At 47.9% G+C, this 15,333-nt stretch overlaps 1 protein-coding gene across 2 annotated transcripts; it reads right to left on the reverse strand.

Moving 5' to 3' along the window:
- Nucleotides 1-563: 563 nt before the first annotated feature.
- Nucleotides 564-13,748, reverse strand: rfx3 (regulatory factor X, 3 (influences HLA class II expression)). Of its 2 annotated transcripts, XM_035535656.2 has the most exons (17): nucleotides 13,588-13,747; nucleotides 7,909-8,033; nucleotides 7,722-7,810; nucleotides 6,262-6,529; nucleotides 5,452-5,526; nucleotides 4,821-5,002; nucleotides 4,587-4,706; nucleotides 4,360-4,484; nucleotides 4,164-4,279; nucleotides 3,806-3,921; nucleotides 3,568-3,722; nucleotides 3,383-3,480; nucleotides 2,930-3,079; nucleotides 2,615-2,823; nucleotides 2,098-2,251; nucleotides 1,748-1,790; nucleotides 564-964 (listed from the first exon to the last, which is right to left on the reverse strand). In XM_035535656.2, the coding sequence occupies exons 2-17, from the start codon at nucleotides 8,026-8,028 to the stop codon at nucleotides 675-677; spliced, it is 2,310 nt and encodes a 769-aa protein (XP_035391549.1). In that variant the 5' UTR covers nucleotides 8,029-8,033; nucleotides 13,588-13,747; the 3' UTR covers nucleotides 564-674. The 2 variants fall into 2 exon arrangements, with proteins under 2 accessions (XP_035391549.1, XP_081558967.1); XM_081702841.1 differs by lacking the exon at nucleotides 5,452-5,526 and having other exon boundaries at nucleotides 13,588-13,748.
- Nucleotides 13,749-15,333: the final 1,585 nt, after the last annotated feature.

Genomic DNA, 15,333 nt, shown 5'->3' on the forward strand with positions numbered 1-15,333 from the left:
GATGCAAGCTCAAGAAGTTCAGAGATTCCAGCCTGCCTGAGGTTATAGCAGCACAGTATACAGCAATATTTCCCACTCCAACACAAAGCCACATAGAAAATCGTAAACAATGACCAATAGTACAAATAAATAGAAAAGTGACACATTAAAGTAAAAAATAAAATTTCCAGAATCAAACAAACAGTGATTACTTTTTCTGTTTTCCTCGGGGAGCTAGTGGATTGAATTTGAGCTCGTTGTCATTAAAAAGAATAAGATTTAAAAACCTCAATATTCCTATCATCAACACAAGCACTTTAGACATGGACTGTCAGCACCGTCTCTTTCAAGGGCTGCTCTGATCATGACGAGGTTCATAATGTACGACAAAGGACTCGAGCTCATCCAGAAAGAGCAGCTTTCATCATGGGTAGTGTTGCCGTGTGTGTGTGTGTGTGTGTGTGTGTGTGTGAGAGAGAGAGAGACAGAAAGCTTTTTATTTATATATATATATATATATATATATATATATATATATATATATATATATATATATATATATATATATAAAAAAAAATAAAAGATAAAGATGGAGGGGGGCGATGGTGGATGAAGGAGTGCGTCACGGAGAGGAAAAAAAAAACCCCCAAAAACTAAGCTAGAGAGAGTGAGGGTGCGATGGGGCCTCCACCCTTTCACACAGACGCATAGGCGTTCCCAGCGCTGCCGCAGTGGCGGATGGTGCTGGTGGTGGCGGCCGGGCCGAGCACGTGCTCGGCCGGGCCCGCGAGCGGAGGCGTCGGCTGCCCCGCTACGCCCAGCATGCCTGGCTGCAACACCCCGACCACGGCGCTGCTGCCGTCCTCCATGGCCCCCACGTGCAGCACCTGGATCACCTCCGCCTCTGCCCTCTCACGCTTGGCTAGCGGCTCGTCGGCCTCCTCCATCTCCTCGTCCAGGTCGCTGTCCACCTCGCTCACCTCATCTGGAACACAGAACGCATGCCCTGGAGCTGCTCAGCATCGCACGGCCAGCTCGGTTGTAGCGCGGCCGTCTGATACGCAAGAGTAGTAAATGCAGAACTAAATTCTTCATAAATACTTTCTAAATAAAAATGTCTGTGCAAATATTTGCATTCATGAAATGTTTGTAGTCTCAAAATGCTCGCGAGTGCAAACAAAATTTCCTGCTGCTCCTGACCATGTATAAAGTATGCAGAATTTCTGAAAGACATCCAGATGTTTTCTGTTTTTTGAGCTAATGAATTTTAGGCGAGCTGGTCTGGTCATCCTGTGAGCTGAGGAAATGGTTGGTGTTTGATCCAAGAAATATACATGTTCTTTTACTTTAAATAACAGATAAATACAAATATAACTTGAACAGTTAATCCGACAATGTCCACATGAGAAGCTCTGACATTTTCTTCCTTCTAATTTGGTTTGGACATGTCGAAAGTCTCGGATTACTTGGATTTATCAGTAAGTCAGATAGATCCCAGATATGGCAGACGTGTGTAATTCCAGGATGTGGATTATGGCAATTGTGAATGAGTGCACATATGCCTAATTTACAAGCGATTGGTATTCACTGATGTACTCACACTAGTGAATGGAGTGCCTTTACAGAAATGCTCCAAGAAAACTTTATTCATGAAGGCGAGCAGGACCGAGATCCCGCTGAATGCATTTGTGGCTCACTTTCATCTCAAGAATTCAAACGGCGCAGCAGCAGCAGAAGTCATGGCTTGTGCGCCACACCTGTAGCTTACCTTTGTCGATGTTGGTGGGTGACATGGCGTTCAGCTCATCAAACTAGAACAGAGGCAACACAAAAATAATTAAGATTATCGTCCTAACAAGCGGCACTCCGATGCTGATCTTCACCAGCCTTCGTAGAACTGTGCCATTAACTTTAAGACCTGAAGCTCTGCTGTTCATCATTAAACCACTCTTGCACAAACTCTGTCCTCCAACCCAATACCAATTAACGCTAATGACTAGCGACACTTAATCTCCATGCAAACCCACCACAGAGAATGGCTTATGTGATCCAACGTAAAGGAACCACCACAGCATGTCCCCCACTGAGGTGGGGGGGGGGGTGGCCTCGCCTCCTTACCTCACCCATGACCCCAATGGGTGTCTCCCCGGTTGCCTGGGCGACGCGGTGCTCCACCAGGTAGAACATGTACTCGTCGTAGAGCAGGCGGATGAGGTGGAAGGAGCCGAAGCTGGCGGCACTGCGCAGGGTCAGGTCCCGGATCACCATGGAGCTGTGGGACAACACGACGGTTAGAAATTCAGGAGCATGCATGCCCCAAACTGGATCCTTTAGGATAATCTCCAATTCAATTCCTGTACGATTCTCTACAGTCCCATGACATCAAGTCTATTTTAGTACATGCGACCCAAGCAGAGGAACTGCAGTCTTAAGTCACTTAAATACTGCGAAGACGTAATGAAATATCCGGTTTACATCTGTTAACAAAATGCCTTGTGTTTAGCATCATTAGCATCAGAATCTGAACTGACATCATAAAAAGTCAATTTAAAAGACAAAAAAAGAAAAAGAAAAAAAACATTGCAAAACTGTGTAATGTGGCATGTTTGCCTGATGGGGGGGCGCTGATGCTTGCCTGTAAAAGGACCACTTGAGCAGGAACTGGCGGGCGGCTTTGGGGAAGCTGGGCCGGTCCTCGTAGGGCTTGAGGACCTGGCTCACTACGTTGTCCAACCAGGCGGCCCACTGCTCCAGGGAGCTCTGCTGCTGCAGCGTGGCCTTGAAGTCCTGTTCCAGCCGCTGAACCACGCCCTCCTCACACTGGCACACCCACGAGGCCTGCTCCTATAGGGCACAACACAAAGGGGGCGGGGCAAGCACGGTGTCAGGGCTTACGGATCCACCCGAGGGCAGAGCGGGGGACGCAGGATTGAAGTGTGTTGGGATTGACCTGCACGTTGGCGAAGTCAACGCGGTTAAGGTCACTCAGCATCTGGTTGATCTGGGAGGTGTTCTGCAGGACGGCCCGCGCTGCTTGGGCCAGGTGGTTCAGCGACGTGTATCTGCGCAGGGTCTGGGCGAAGGCACTAACAGCGGATACCTGGCGCACAGAAATGGGAGGGTCACGCTCATCTCCTAAATTTCTAAATCTGACTTCTACAAAGTAGACTTGTAAATGTTTCTAAAACCGGATGAGGGCTGGTGGGGTCAGCAGTGTGCCAGCGAGGCCGTTCTAACCGCTTCCAGCCTTTACTCACTGCTCGCCTTGTTAGCACTTTTGGGTGAATCGCTCTAAACGCACTTCATTAGATCTCCCTTTTCCACCTGGCTGCACCAAATATCGGTTACCATGGAGACAGGGCATTAATTCACAGAAGGCTAAGCAGTGAACAGGGGAGCCAACCTTGGTCTGGATCATCTTCTGGGGGATGGCGCTCATGGCGTTGGTGAGCCAGCCCTCAAGGCTTTTGGCAAAGTTACGGATGGCTTGAGTCAAGGCACCTGGTGAGGACAGAAGCAGAAGACGTGTTCACATGGGGGTGCGGGGCATTAGCAATGGGCATTAGCAATAAGACCCCTTAGTCTTACTAGGAATGGGTCTGAGCACGTCGGGGATGAGAATCTCGACCAACGCCTGGTACATCAGGTGGTCGCAGGCGCCCATCCACTTTAGCACTGCCTCGCTCCGACACAGCAGCAGCAGTCTGGGCCGCGGCAGGCGCCCCTCGATCTCACTCACGCCGCTGCACACCGTGGAGACGAACGGTTGGTGGCGGAACGGTTGTTATGACGTGGGTGGAGGAGTGGTGCGGTGAGGCTGACTGACCTGTTTTCCGTTACGGTGGCTCCCTCTACAGAGCTGGAGGGGGAGTAGCGCCAGAACGTCTGCCACAGTTTCTCGATCAGGCTGAATTGGAGGTTTACCACCACGTCCAAGATGGCCTGCGTATACATATGGCCATGGTATTCACATTTACGGCTTTTACCGACTTAAAAGTTATGACTGAGTACAACTTGAGGTTAAGGACCTTGCTCAGGGGCCCAACAGGGCTAACTTGGCAGTGGTGGGACTTGAACCAGCAACCTTCCGATTACAAGCCAAGTGCCTTAACCACTGAGCTGCCCCAAGTACCTGAACCACCTAACTACCACTGCGCCTGGAAGAAAATGTTTGAGCCACTAACTTCGCAGTGTTCTCTGTACAGTGCTTGAAGGGCTTTGACGTCCTCCACGCTTGTGCCGTCCACTCCGCTCTCTCCCAGGTCGAGATCCATGAATTCGGGCAGAGCCCGAGAGGCATCTGCAGGGCGACGGAAAGTCACGTCAGCGCCACTCACGGCTGCAACCCACACGGTGGTGCCGGCGAGTATCCGGCCTTACCCAGGAACTGCTGATGGTGCTGGCTCTGTTCGATCACGGTCTGCTCGGCGGCGCTGGGGGTGTGCTGCCCGCTGCCAGGATAGCTCTCGGCCGACATGCCGTGCACCTTCTGCACCGGCTTGAACCTGCCCAAAGGCACGGATCACACAGATGACGTGGATCGCGTGCAACTGATAGTCAGCTCAATCACTGGTTTAAGGTCACATCAAAGAGCCTGGAGCACATACCTCTGCTTCTGCTGGACAGGCTGCTGCCGGAGGGCCATGTACTGCATGTCCTCCTGCAGACGGTTCAGCGGAGAGTCGGGCTTCACCCGGATCCCGTAGTAATGGTACTTGGAGTTCCCTCTGCATTCAAAACATGGCCATGGTAAGCAGGTTGGACGCTGCATCCATGAACGTGGGGAGGCGGGGGTTTGAAGAGAGCAGGGACCTTTGTGCAGCGGGCCAGGCTGGGCCTACCTGGTTCCCAGGCGACGCGTGCGCAGGCCCATGAAGATGGAGCGGATGAGCTTGCCGAACGAGGCGGCGTTGACCGGGTCTAGCTTCTGCTCCTGGCAGTGGCGCAAGTAGTGGTTGTAGAGGGTGGAACGGGGCAGGCTCACGCCCTCGGCCGTCTCGTAGTTGTCCAGGAGCCACTGCAGCTATGGGGAGAGCGCACCGATGGCTACGTCAGCCTACTCAAGGGGAGGTCAACTCTGTATACAATCGTGAAGCGTTACATTCATGACACACAACCAACTATATACAGAAAGAAGCTTTTTTTTTTTTTTTTTTTTTTTTTTTAAATTAGCAATTGTGGGTTAAGAAAGCGTGACTTGAAACTTTTCATGTTACAGACTTGCAACTGAGATTCTTAATGTCTTAGCTTTCCCCCCTCATATATACACACACACACACACACACACACCGTTAGACCTTTATTAGTAAATAAATAACAGTGGAAAAAAAAACAACAAAAAAAAAAACCGCCCAAGCCCCACCACCATAAAACGAAAAAGCAAGAAACAGCCTTATAAAGGAAACGCGGAACAGCGCAGGAAGAGAAGGCGAGGGGAAGAGTAAAGACATTGTTGTCGTGGTTACAACTTACATGGCTGTTGAGCAGTGAACTCCTCTGACTGGACAAACCCTCAGACTTTTGGAGCGTCTCAATCGCCATTTCAATCTGATAGACCAAAGAGCAAAAGAAAAAATAGGAAAAAGGGGCAGGGGGGAGACCATAACAAAAAAGGAGGGGGGTGAAAAATAATAATAAAAGGCTGTAGCAGCAGAGACCCATACTGAAAACCACCAAGGTACAGATTAGCAGAAGCCTCCCAACCACCACACAGACACGCAGTGCAGCAGGCCAACAGTCACACGGGGGCCTGCTCTGTTCTGAAGGAATAATTCACCCAAGGAAGCAGGCAGTGCTGGTAGTGGACAGTCGCCGTTGTGAAAACGAGATCCTGCCAACCACCACGCCAGTGGCTCTCTCATTTGCTGTTAGCCTCCTTAGCATTCTGTTAGCATGTCTGGGAGAAGTATTCCTTTCAAACCACAAATAAATAAATAAATAAATAAAGAGAGGGGTGCAGAATTTCTCAAGAGCAAAGCAAAAACAGGCCTATCACAGAACACTACCACACCTTTCCACTAGAGGTCAAAACTGAGCTAGCAGACACCTGCTTTTTTTTTTAATATATATTTCTGCAGGGGTAAGGGGGTTGGATGGTCAGGTTGCCAGTACTATGGGCAAAAAAATAAAAATAAAAATAGTCCCCAACAGGCCGTTTAAAAGTTGACTAAAGTTCATTCCAAGGGAAGAGCCTCGCAACCAACACACAGAGTCGTAGACGCCATAGCTCGGGGATGCAGTGGGGTTTCTGCTGTGGCAGTGGAGGCAAGGCGCGGGACCTACCGTGGCCGGGGAGGCCCTGGTGGTCTGGGCGGTGGCGTGAGGGGCAGGGCTGTCCATGGAGTTGCCCCCGATCAGGTAAGCACCCGAGCTGCTGATGATCTGGCCGCCGGACAGCCCCATGCCCAGGCTGCCGTTGCCGTTGCCATTGTTGGCCAGGCTGTGCGACGTCACCACCGTGGTCACTTGGGAGGAGCTGCCTTGCGTGTCGAAGTAGTTGCCGCCACTGTTCTGGCTGTACAGCTGAGGCTCCGAATACGAATATGTCCGGCTAGTTTTTAAACAAACGCACGCAGAGGAATCGCCACATATAGGACACAACAGTCATTTGTTTTTTTTCTTTAAACGACACCAATCAGGTTTCTTTCGTGATATAACATTTGGCTTGGACTTCTTTTACACAGACTCATTACAACAATTAATATTTGAGCAATACATCCCCCTGTGCTTTCTGAGCTAACCACCTAGAGGGATAGAGAGATTATTAAATGATGAACGCTGGTCACGTATAGTGACGTAAAATAAAAACAAAAAGGGACACTTAAAAAGCAAAAAAAAAAAAAAAGCATTTAAATTCACAGAAATACTTATGACAACCATGTTAAACGTTTTGACAGTTGAGAGAAATTCTTGACCTGGGGGGACTGGACCCCTATTTGATTAGAGAAACACAAAGCACCTGTCTGCAGCTTAGTTTGAAAGTGGCGTTTTCATGGCTACAGAGAGCACCCGAGGAGCACAGTATAATTATAATGCAGTGAAGGTGTCACTTAGAAACGTGCACTTGACTTCAGTGCGATGACAACCAGTTTCTTTGCTGTACAAGAAACATGACACCACGCAACGTTCTAAATATAACAGACTTTAGTCCCACACAGTACGGAGAGCATCAGCGTGAGCCTGGCCCGTGAGAGTTCTTTAAAGCACTCTTAGAGCGGGTGCATAGAGGGACGTGACCAGACGGGTCGTTTGGTCGAGAACACTGCCATGTAGAGCTCGTGTGGCCACCGCTGGGTACGGGGCAGCTCTGGCATGTCAGCAAAGTCTCCGCCTCTCGAGCCCAGCAGGCTGGGAAGGCGGGGCCTCCTCCTCAGCACCAGTATATCATCGGTAGGTGTTGGACAGCCCCCTGCCCCCCCACTCGTCTGCCCTCCCACCCCCACCCCAGCAAGACACCCTGTTGTGGGATGCTTCAGCCAAATGTGGGGAAGGACATTTGTGCATCTTTTGTTGCTAAGCAACGAAACGAACTATCAACTTGGGCTCTAAATGGTAGCTCGTTGTCGGTTCCTCTGACGAACGACAACGAATATTTGCAATACTTACTAGGTAGTTTCATGCAAAATCCTTTTGAAAGCTGTCCAGGCAGTGTTACGGACTGTGCGTGAGCCCCTAGTTAAGACCACAGCGCTCTCTATAGCGATGTGGGAAGAGTGCTTTAAGAAGTAAATAAATGCCCTCACATGTTTCCATTAGCGTACACGCCGCTGTTCTCCTCCACGTACTGCACCTGTGCTGGATACACATGCTGGACCTGCTGAACAGTCTGTGCCTGTTGGGACAGGAGGGGAGAGAGCTCCGTCACCAGAGGCGTGCGATATGCACTCATGCCAGCGGCGCCGTCTTTTCTGGGGGGAGGTGGAGGCTCACCTGCTGCTGGACGGGCACCTGAGAAGCCACCTGCTGGGCGGAGACAGCAGGCTGGACAGGCACGCTGGTCTGGAGGGGCACGGTAGATGCAGAGTCAGCGCCCACCTCTGGGGTTTGCATGGCGCCTGTAGAATGGAGAGGTCAGGGGGGATAAACAACCATTGGTCAGTCACCAAATTATGCACCTCGCAGTCGTGACACGAACCTGCCGGAAACACTAATGTCATGAACGGCCTCTAAGGAAATTAATAGAAGAACACGTCCCTGCTTGAAGTCGCAATCAAGCATATTCCTCTCTCTGCATGAGTGGGAGTTAATGGAAGAACTGGCCCACCAGTACAGTACCTGGCTACACTGTGCCTTTGACCACACCTCTTCTGGAAGTGCTTTAATTTACATAATGCACTACTTATCTCAAATACGCTGCAGCTTAGCACAATAAAGACGTTTAAAAGGACTTAAATTTGGTTCAGCTTGAGAAACACAGTGGAAAGTATTGCCAAATCATCTCGCTAAAACATGCACAAGCCACAGAGCCTTGCACCATGGTATATCATTAGAGCACCTTTATTGAAATGAGAAAAACGAGCGCAAGACACCGTCTGCATCGAAAATTCAAATTAGGCATATATCATAAAAACAGCAACCCCAAAACAAATAAAACCGCTGCGCTTCCAGTGTGTGCGCACTGCTTGAATCTCCTGGCTGCAATCGAATCTTGAACGCGCGAGCGCTCGCACAAGCCCCGTGTAAAAAATTGCGGGAAAAGGGAGACGGGACGGAACGCGCCGAGCTGAGAGGACGCTCATCTGGTGTCTGCGTCCATCTGCTCCAGCCCAGATGACTCGCTGGACCTGTGACGTAGCGAGACACCTGGGCCAGCTGGGTCTCGCCCACAACTCTGAAATAACAACCCCTCCCCCCCAGCTCCATCAAACATTTCAACATATTTGTATTAAGATAGTTGAAACGAGGCAGGACTGTTCGGATTTTGCACCTGCTATCGTACTTGGTGCCACTGAGCCGTCCACAGCACCGCATCCATTTGCGAGCAGATCTTAGAAAGTAATGTTTGTCGAGCGACAACTGAATCGGTTCTTCCCGGTCGCCTGTCAGAAACCTGGGCTTGGGTAAACCGTGTGAACCGACGCACGCCCCCTGCTCAGAACACGGTGACGTAATAAATGGAGCGTGCCACGGGCCGCGGTCGCTGTAATGAAGACGGTTAATAATTAATTGGCTCGGAAGGCTCCTCGGTCAGGTCTCACGTTCTGCTCTTTTTTTAAAGGCTAGTGCAAAATGGCTGCTGTCTCAGCAGTCACACATGTAGCCCGGCTGCGCGTTTCTAAAGTTTGAGTGGACAGGATTCCTCAGCCTGGAGAAGAGAACCATCACATCTTGGCAAAACGTGACCACTTTTGTCAAGCGTAATCAAGGGCGGTCTTTCTCGGATACCCACCACACCGATACAAACACGTCAAACGTGTTGAGACTGCGCGGGGGGGAGGAGAAGAAAGTGTGTGTCAGAAAGAGGCACAGAGAAAAGTCAGAGAGAACAGGAGAGTGAGAGAATGAGACACACACACACACACACACACACACACACACACACACACACACACACAGAGAGAGAGAGAGAGAGAGAGAGAGAGAGAGAGAGAGAGAGAGAGCGAGCGAGCGAGCCAGCCAGCCACCATGAACACAGAGTGAATAAGGCTTTCCAGCTGCATCCCGGGCTCTGGCTTAAAGTTTCCATCATGAGGTCTCTCCTGGCTAATTATACCCGTGCCTCCTGACAGCCGAAAGGCTCTCCCCTGAGGCTGTGCACTCACTCGCCCGTCACCTCCTCCTCCTCCTACTCCTCATTTACCTGGACAATGCAGGTGGTGTTCAGGTGCATTTCACCTCCCCATCCCCCCAAACAAACACACACACACACACACACACGTGTGCACACATACAAACTCTTAATGTCTGATTACACAGCAACACGTGCATGTGCTAAGGGAGCGAGGATAATCGTAGCCGTCTCCAGTGACTGCACAAGCGACTTGATTAGGCCGGATGGTTTTTGGGAGAACCTGCTGTGCGCATGTCTTCGGGACAGAGGATCGTAAAACTAGCTCGATTTATTTATTTATTTATTTATTTATTTTAAAAGAGTACACAATTTTAGGGTTGCAGAGAAGGAAGGATTTCAGTTGCCACAAGCCTGAACACCGAAGCAGTTCACACTAGGCTAACACGACCAAAATGCATCTAAACAAAAGATTTAGCCGTGTTTCAGATGTCGTTTTCCTGAGCTGTGAGTTTTTTCGTGGCCGAGAACCATCCTATGGCCCTGCGAATTGTCTTGCTGAACAGAGCCTCAAAACAAAGCCCAACTGCATCCTTCAGGCGCTCTGCCTCACTGGAAAAGCCTGATGAGGAGGCATAAACCTTTCCATAAACAGGCACCTGCCTGACTCCTCCAGCATGCCCCCCCCCACCTCCTGTCCCCCAGGCCCTCTGCACCTTCTCCGCATTCATGCGCTCCCCTGTGGCCCACTTAAGCTCTGTACTCCACAGAGCAACCGGAGCCTCAAAAGCCAAGTGCTAACAAAGGGCCAAGAGAAGGCCAGCACTTGCTCTGCCCACCCTCCCCACCCTGACAGAGGCTGCCATCGGCGACCCCACTCTCCCGCTGCTTTGCCACGGGCTGTCGACGAAGCTGGGTCAAACCCTGTTACATCATTGGGCTCGGGGCCAGGCAGGCTGAATCAGATCAAATGTCAGAGCACTGCTCCTATCAGCTGCACCTGTTCAGTCCAAGGCAGCTGGCATTGTTCTAAGTGCATTAGAGTTACAGTGAACTCACCACACATATAGTAAACAAAATATGCTCAAATATAATCTGTGTTACGGTGCACACTAGTGTCTCCTATGACAGATTTGAAAATGGCACCAAAAAAAAAAAAAAAAAAAAAAGTCGAAGAAAACTGGCTAAAAACAAACTCAGTTGATTAAGCAGTCCTAGATTTTGAGGGATTCTTATGTCAACAACCCCCTGTACCCACACATAAGCAGTCTTAGGTTTGTTTAGGATGAAATGCAATGAAAATGGATATGAATTATTTACCCAGCCCGTCTCTTAAAGTGATTGGAAAAGGAACAGGATACAAAGGACAGGTGGCACAGGCCCACCCCTGCCCTCCGCCCGCCTTCAGATAAGTGGTAATGAGATCTGATAACTAGCTGTTTCAGACATCCTGTCCTCTGGACAGGAGGAGGGCAGGCTAGACACCCAAAATCACCCCAAAGTGCTTGGACAATAAAAGAAGGGAAGAAAAATCTGAACCGTGATTTCTTTTTCTCTAAAGCTCACTTTAATGTCTTTTTTTTAAAGAAAGCAGCAAAAACTCCCCCACCCCCACAGAGTCTGCATATTTTTTCTGAATGAAAACAATTTTTGTTGCAACTTGATATGATGGTGTCATTAGTAGTGAATACTTTCCTTGTTCAGTCCATCTCCAAATCAAAACTTTACCACCACCTGAACGCATTCCCAAAGGAAAAAAAAACAAAGAAACAAAAAACAGTGCAAGTGTTAAAAATGAAGCTCCGTACTCGACACGGGCACGAAACCCAGCCCTGAATAATTCCTCCACCAGTTCAGCCCCTCCAGGTTTGCCTACTATGCACCTGTTGCGTCCTTCCAACCTGCTCATGGTGCGCATCTGTTTCCCATGCCTAATGAACACAACAGGGTTACATCTCACAGCGGATACTGATGCAATTCTAAGAAACTGTCAGCATTTTGTTTACAAAGTTGAAAAGCAGATACAACTGACTATTTAGATTGGAAAACGTGCAGTGTGATATCCATCTGTGCTCAGACAGAAAAAATGGTAAATTCCATTGCAATGTTAAGGACAACACAGTAATCCTACAATGATGTGCACCATGTCTTGGCTGATAATATAATGAAATTGTTACTTCATAGAAAATTGTGTCCAGAGTCACTCTAGACTCTACATGTGGAAAAGTAGTGTTGCTGCACCTCCTCATTTACTCCATGGGGTATAGACTAGGAACCTACGTATTGCATCAGAAGATAACGGGTGAAGGCAACACACACACACACACACACACAGCACTGGCTGTTAATAGGTATATGAAGATTAGCAATGAAAATATGACATTGGCAGACTGTGAAAATATGATATTGGCAGTAGTGCATTTATGGCAACTGATAAAAGTCGATTTTAACAAAGCATAAAAAAAAATCTATTACACCATATTAAAGAATTTTAGGCTGACCTTGTGTATAATAACAGAGACTTTGTGCAATTTCTAGACAGTTATGAATAACACAAATCATCACTCTAGGTGAACTTACTAAGACAAACAATATGAGTTACAATTTCACAAGTAAATACAACAGTCACACAGTATTATAAAAATATTTCCAGGCACATGAATAAAGCTATAAGGTCTAAAGAAAAATATTTCTTGCTCAATTGGCAGTCAGTATTAAGGCACATAGGAGGCTACTCGGACGAGGTACTAGTGTGGAGCAGTATTCCCCCCTTCGAACAGTTTGAATGTGTTAGTGTAAAGTGTTGGTGGATAACAAGCAGGCCTACCGCACAAGTACCACTGCACAAACCATCCAAGGCGATAACAAAGAGGGTTAGCCAAGTGTGCAACTCCTGTCTTGCTAAGCTAGCTTGGTCGCTAATTAAATGGCTAGCTATGCTAACGCTAGCTAGCAATCAAGCTGCACCTTTCCGCGGAGAGCTATAACAATAGATAGCCAACAAATGGTGCTGCAGCAAGCTAGCAATGTAATGTGGACAAGGATTTGAGTATCTACTTAACATTTAAACAACATTAAGTACATGTATAAAACAAAATCAGCCCACAAAATGTTCTTATTGCTACAGGATCCCGTTCTATTAGCTAAGGCACCTGCACAATTGCATTAGCTAGCAAGCATTACTGGTGTGTTAGCTAGCTAAGATAGCCTGCCCAGAGAAGTTAGATAGCTTAGCTTGGTTGCATGAATGAAAAGCAGCCAGGAAAATACAATTACGGTCCTCAAATCACTACATGGACCACCGACAACACACACTGGTCTATTAGCTTTCTGGCTAGCTGCGTCGCTAGCTAATATAATAGCAATCAGCTTGTAAGCAGGCCATGTCTATTGGCTGGCTGAGGGGAAACACCTGCTCCGGGATTCAGGGGACAGGGATGCTGGCTAACCAAAGACCACCATCCCAGCTAATGACTGAGCTACACCAGACAGGTACACGTTTCAATACTTAATTCTCTGCCAAGTAGACACTGTTGCATCTTTGACGACAACCCATACCGGTCGAATGATGCCATGGCTATGCGGAAGATATCCGTACCTGCTGTAGAATACTGCTCGGAAAAAGTACACGAACAGCGGAGCTCGACAGGGACGCGTATAAATGAGGAACTGGCCTAGCTAGCTACAATGAAATCATTCCCAAATGGCTAGCAAACTTAGCCAGCTAGCTGACCGACACAGCTGGTTAGCTTCAAAAGGTTTTAACAATACACAATAAATTATTTTTTGCATTTCCTTCTTAACCATCAAATATTATGTGGCAAGACTATCCGACAGGTAGCGTCCGGTAATAGAGCGGAGCAAACAGCCGCGATATTCACCTGCAGTGTGCGGAGTCGTGTGGATGAGGATGGCAGCGGCGGGGATGATGGAGCGGGGTTGTTGTTGTTGGGTTACAGTCTCCAGGACTACGGTGGCTATGGCGCTCGACCACAGCAACAGTTGCTATAAAGCGCCCTGCAGCCTCAACCAAACCAGCGGTGCGCGCAGGGGCGGGGAGAGTGTGCGCGAGGAGGAACAAAGGCAAATAAAAGTTCAGGAACGGTGAGAGTGTTCAACTGGCGGCAGGCCCGGAACCGACGGCATTGACCGAATAAATGTAGGTGAACTTATAACCGTGCCGATTAGAAAAATGTACTAAAATCAAAAGCTGGTCAGAAATTAGTCTTCACCGTCTAGCTTTGTGAAGTTCCTCGGGAAGTGTCGGATAAACTGATGAATCCGAATGGACCTAATAAGCCCTCCTGCTGAGACACATATGTCTGAATCAACACCAAGTCAATTATTGATTCATTTGGCAGAATAATTGATCAATACTTTATTAAAGCGTGGCTGCGAAGGCGGGACTTCCCCTCTGACATGCCCGCCACGTCAAGGTTGGTGGAGTGAGCAGAGAAAGGCGCGCCGGGCGGAAGGAGGAGCGCCTCCCTCACGCACGGCTGCGTCCAGGCGGACGGTGCCTTGGGATACCTGCTGATGGCACATCTTAAATCGCCTATCACGAAACTAAAAATATGTTCAATTCTGGAGTTTAGGAAATACCCACTTAACATAAAATTGTAAAATAACGAGCCTTAAACTTAGTTAATGTGACTTTAATTCCAAAGTGCGTTTGAAAGAATGGTTTCTCCTAATTAGATGCAAGTTTGCCCAGTTTGTACATAGGTTTCTGATATTGCCCACACAAAATGTGATTCTTCTGCGATGTTTTCTCTCTCTCTCTTTCTCTCTCTCTCTCTCTCTCACACACACACACACAAACAAACAAATCAAGACTACAAAAAAGAAAGTAAAGTAGGTCAATGCTTTACAGTCTTGAATTTATTTTTGTGACACAGGTACAGTTTACATAATACCAAAGCAGTAGTTTTATGTCGTGCAAAAAGGACTCTTACTAATGGGCAAGTGCATTTGTCAAAGGTTAAACATGTTAGGCAGAAATAAGATTGCTCTTATTTTAAACCATATTAAAACCACAATCAAGAATTCCTAAAGCATTATTTGTTTAAGGCTATTGCTGGCCAAATCCCTGTTCTTAGCTTCCTGTAGTACTAAATGGAATTCTTGTGCATATGATTCTGGGTAAAGAGATGGAACAATCACAGAGGTGACGAGAAACCTGATATGAGTCAAAGTGCTGATGTCAAGGATACTAATGATTATCTTAGATACAGAACTAAAAGTGCTGTTCACTTTATACAATCTTAGAACGGAGAGTTCTATCATCACCCTTTTCTATGATTAAATATGTGTTGGTTGACTTTGTCAGAAGTGGCTCTTGTCGAAAAGCTTATTGCTAGAACTGTATCCTCCTGATATTTACCTCATAGGCTAGATGGGAGAGAATGCAGTTTGAGTGTGTGGACTATGTCAAATGTACCATAGAAGTTCAGAATTAAGTGACCAAATATGACCTAAGGGGGCTCTTTTCTGCACAGGCATTCTACATGGCCTGCTTGGACCCTTTCAAATGGCCTGAAAGCAAAGCTTTCATATATTCCCAAAGATTCCAGACAGCAACACTTTTAGATGCTTTCTATTCTGCAACTGAGATACCCCATTGTAAG

The sequence above is a fragment of the Electrophorus electricus genome, chromosome 19 (assembly GCF_041902795.1).
Source record: "Electrophorus electricus isolate QZ-2024a chromosome 19, ASM4190279v1, whole genome shotgun sequence".
Taxonomy (NCBI): Eukaryota; Metazoa; Chordata; class Actinopteri; order Gymnotiformes; family Gymnotidae; genus Electrophorus; species Electrophorus electricus.

Coding starts and splice junctions, on each gene's coding strand:
- rfx3 (XM_035535656.2), bottom strand. CDS start 8,028: ATGCAAACCCCAGAGGTGGGCGCTGACTCTGCATCTACCGTGCCCCTC. Junction 5,003..5,451: donor GTTCACTGCTCAACAGCCAT/GTAAGTTGTAAC, acceptor CTCTCCCCATAG/CTGCAGTGGCTCCTGGACAA. Junction 3,481..3,567: donor CGTGCTCAGACCCATTCCTA/GTAAGACTAAGG, acceptor TGTCCTCACCAG/GTGCCTTGACTCAAGCCATC.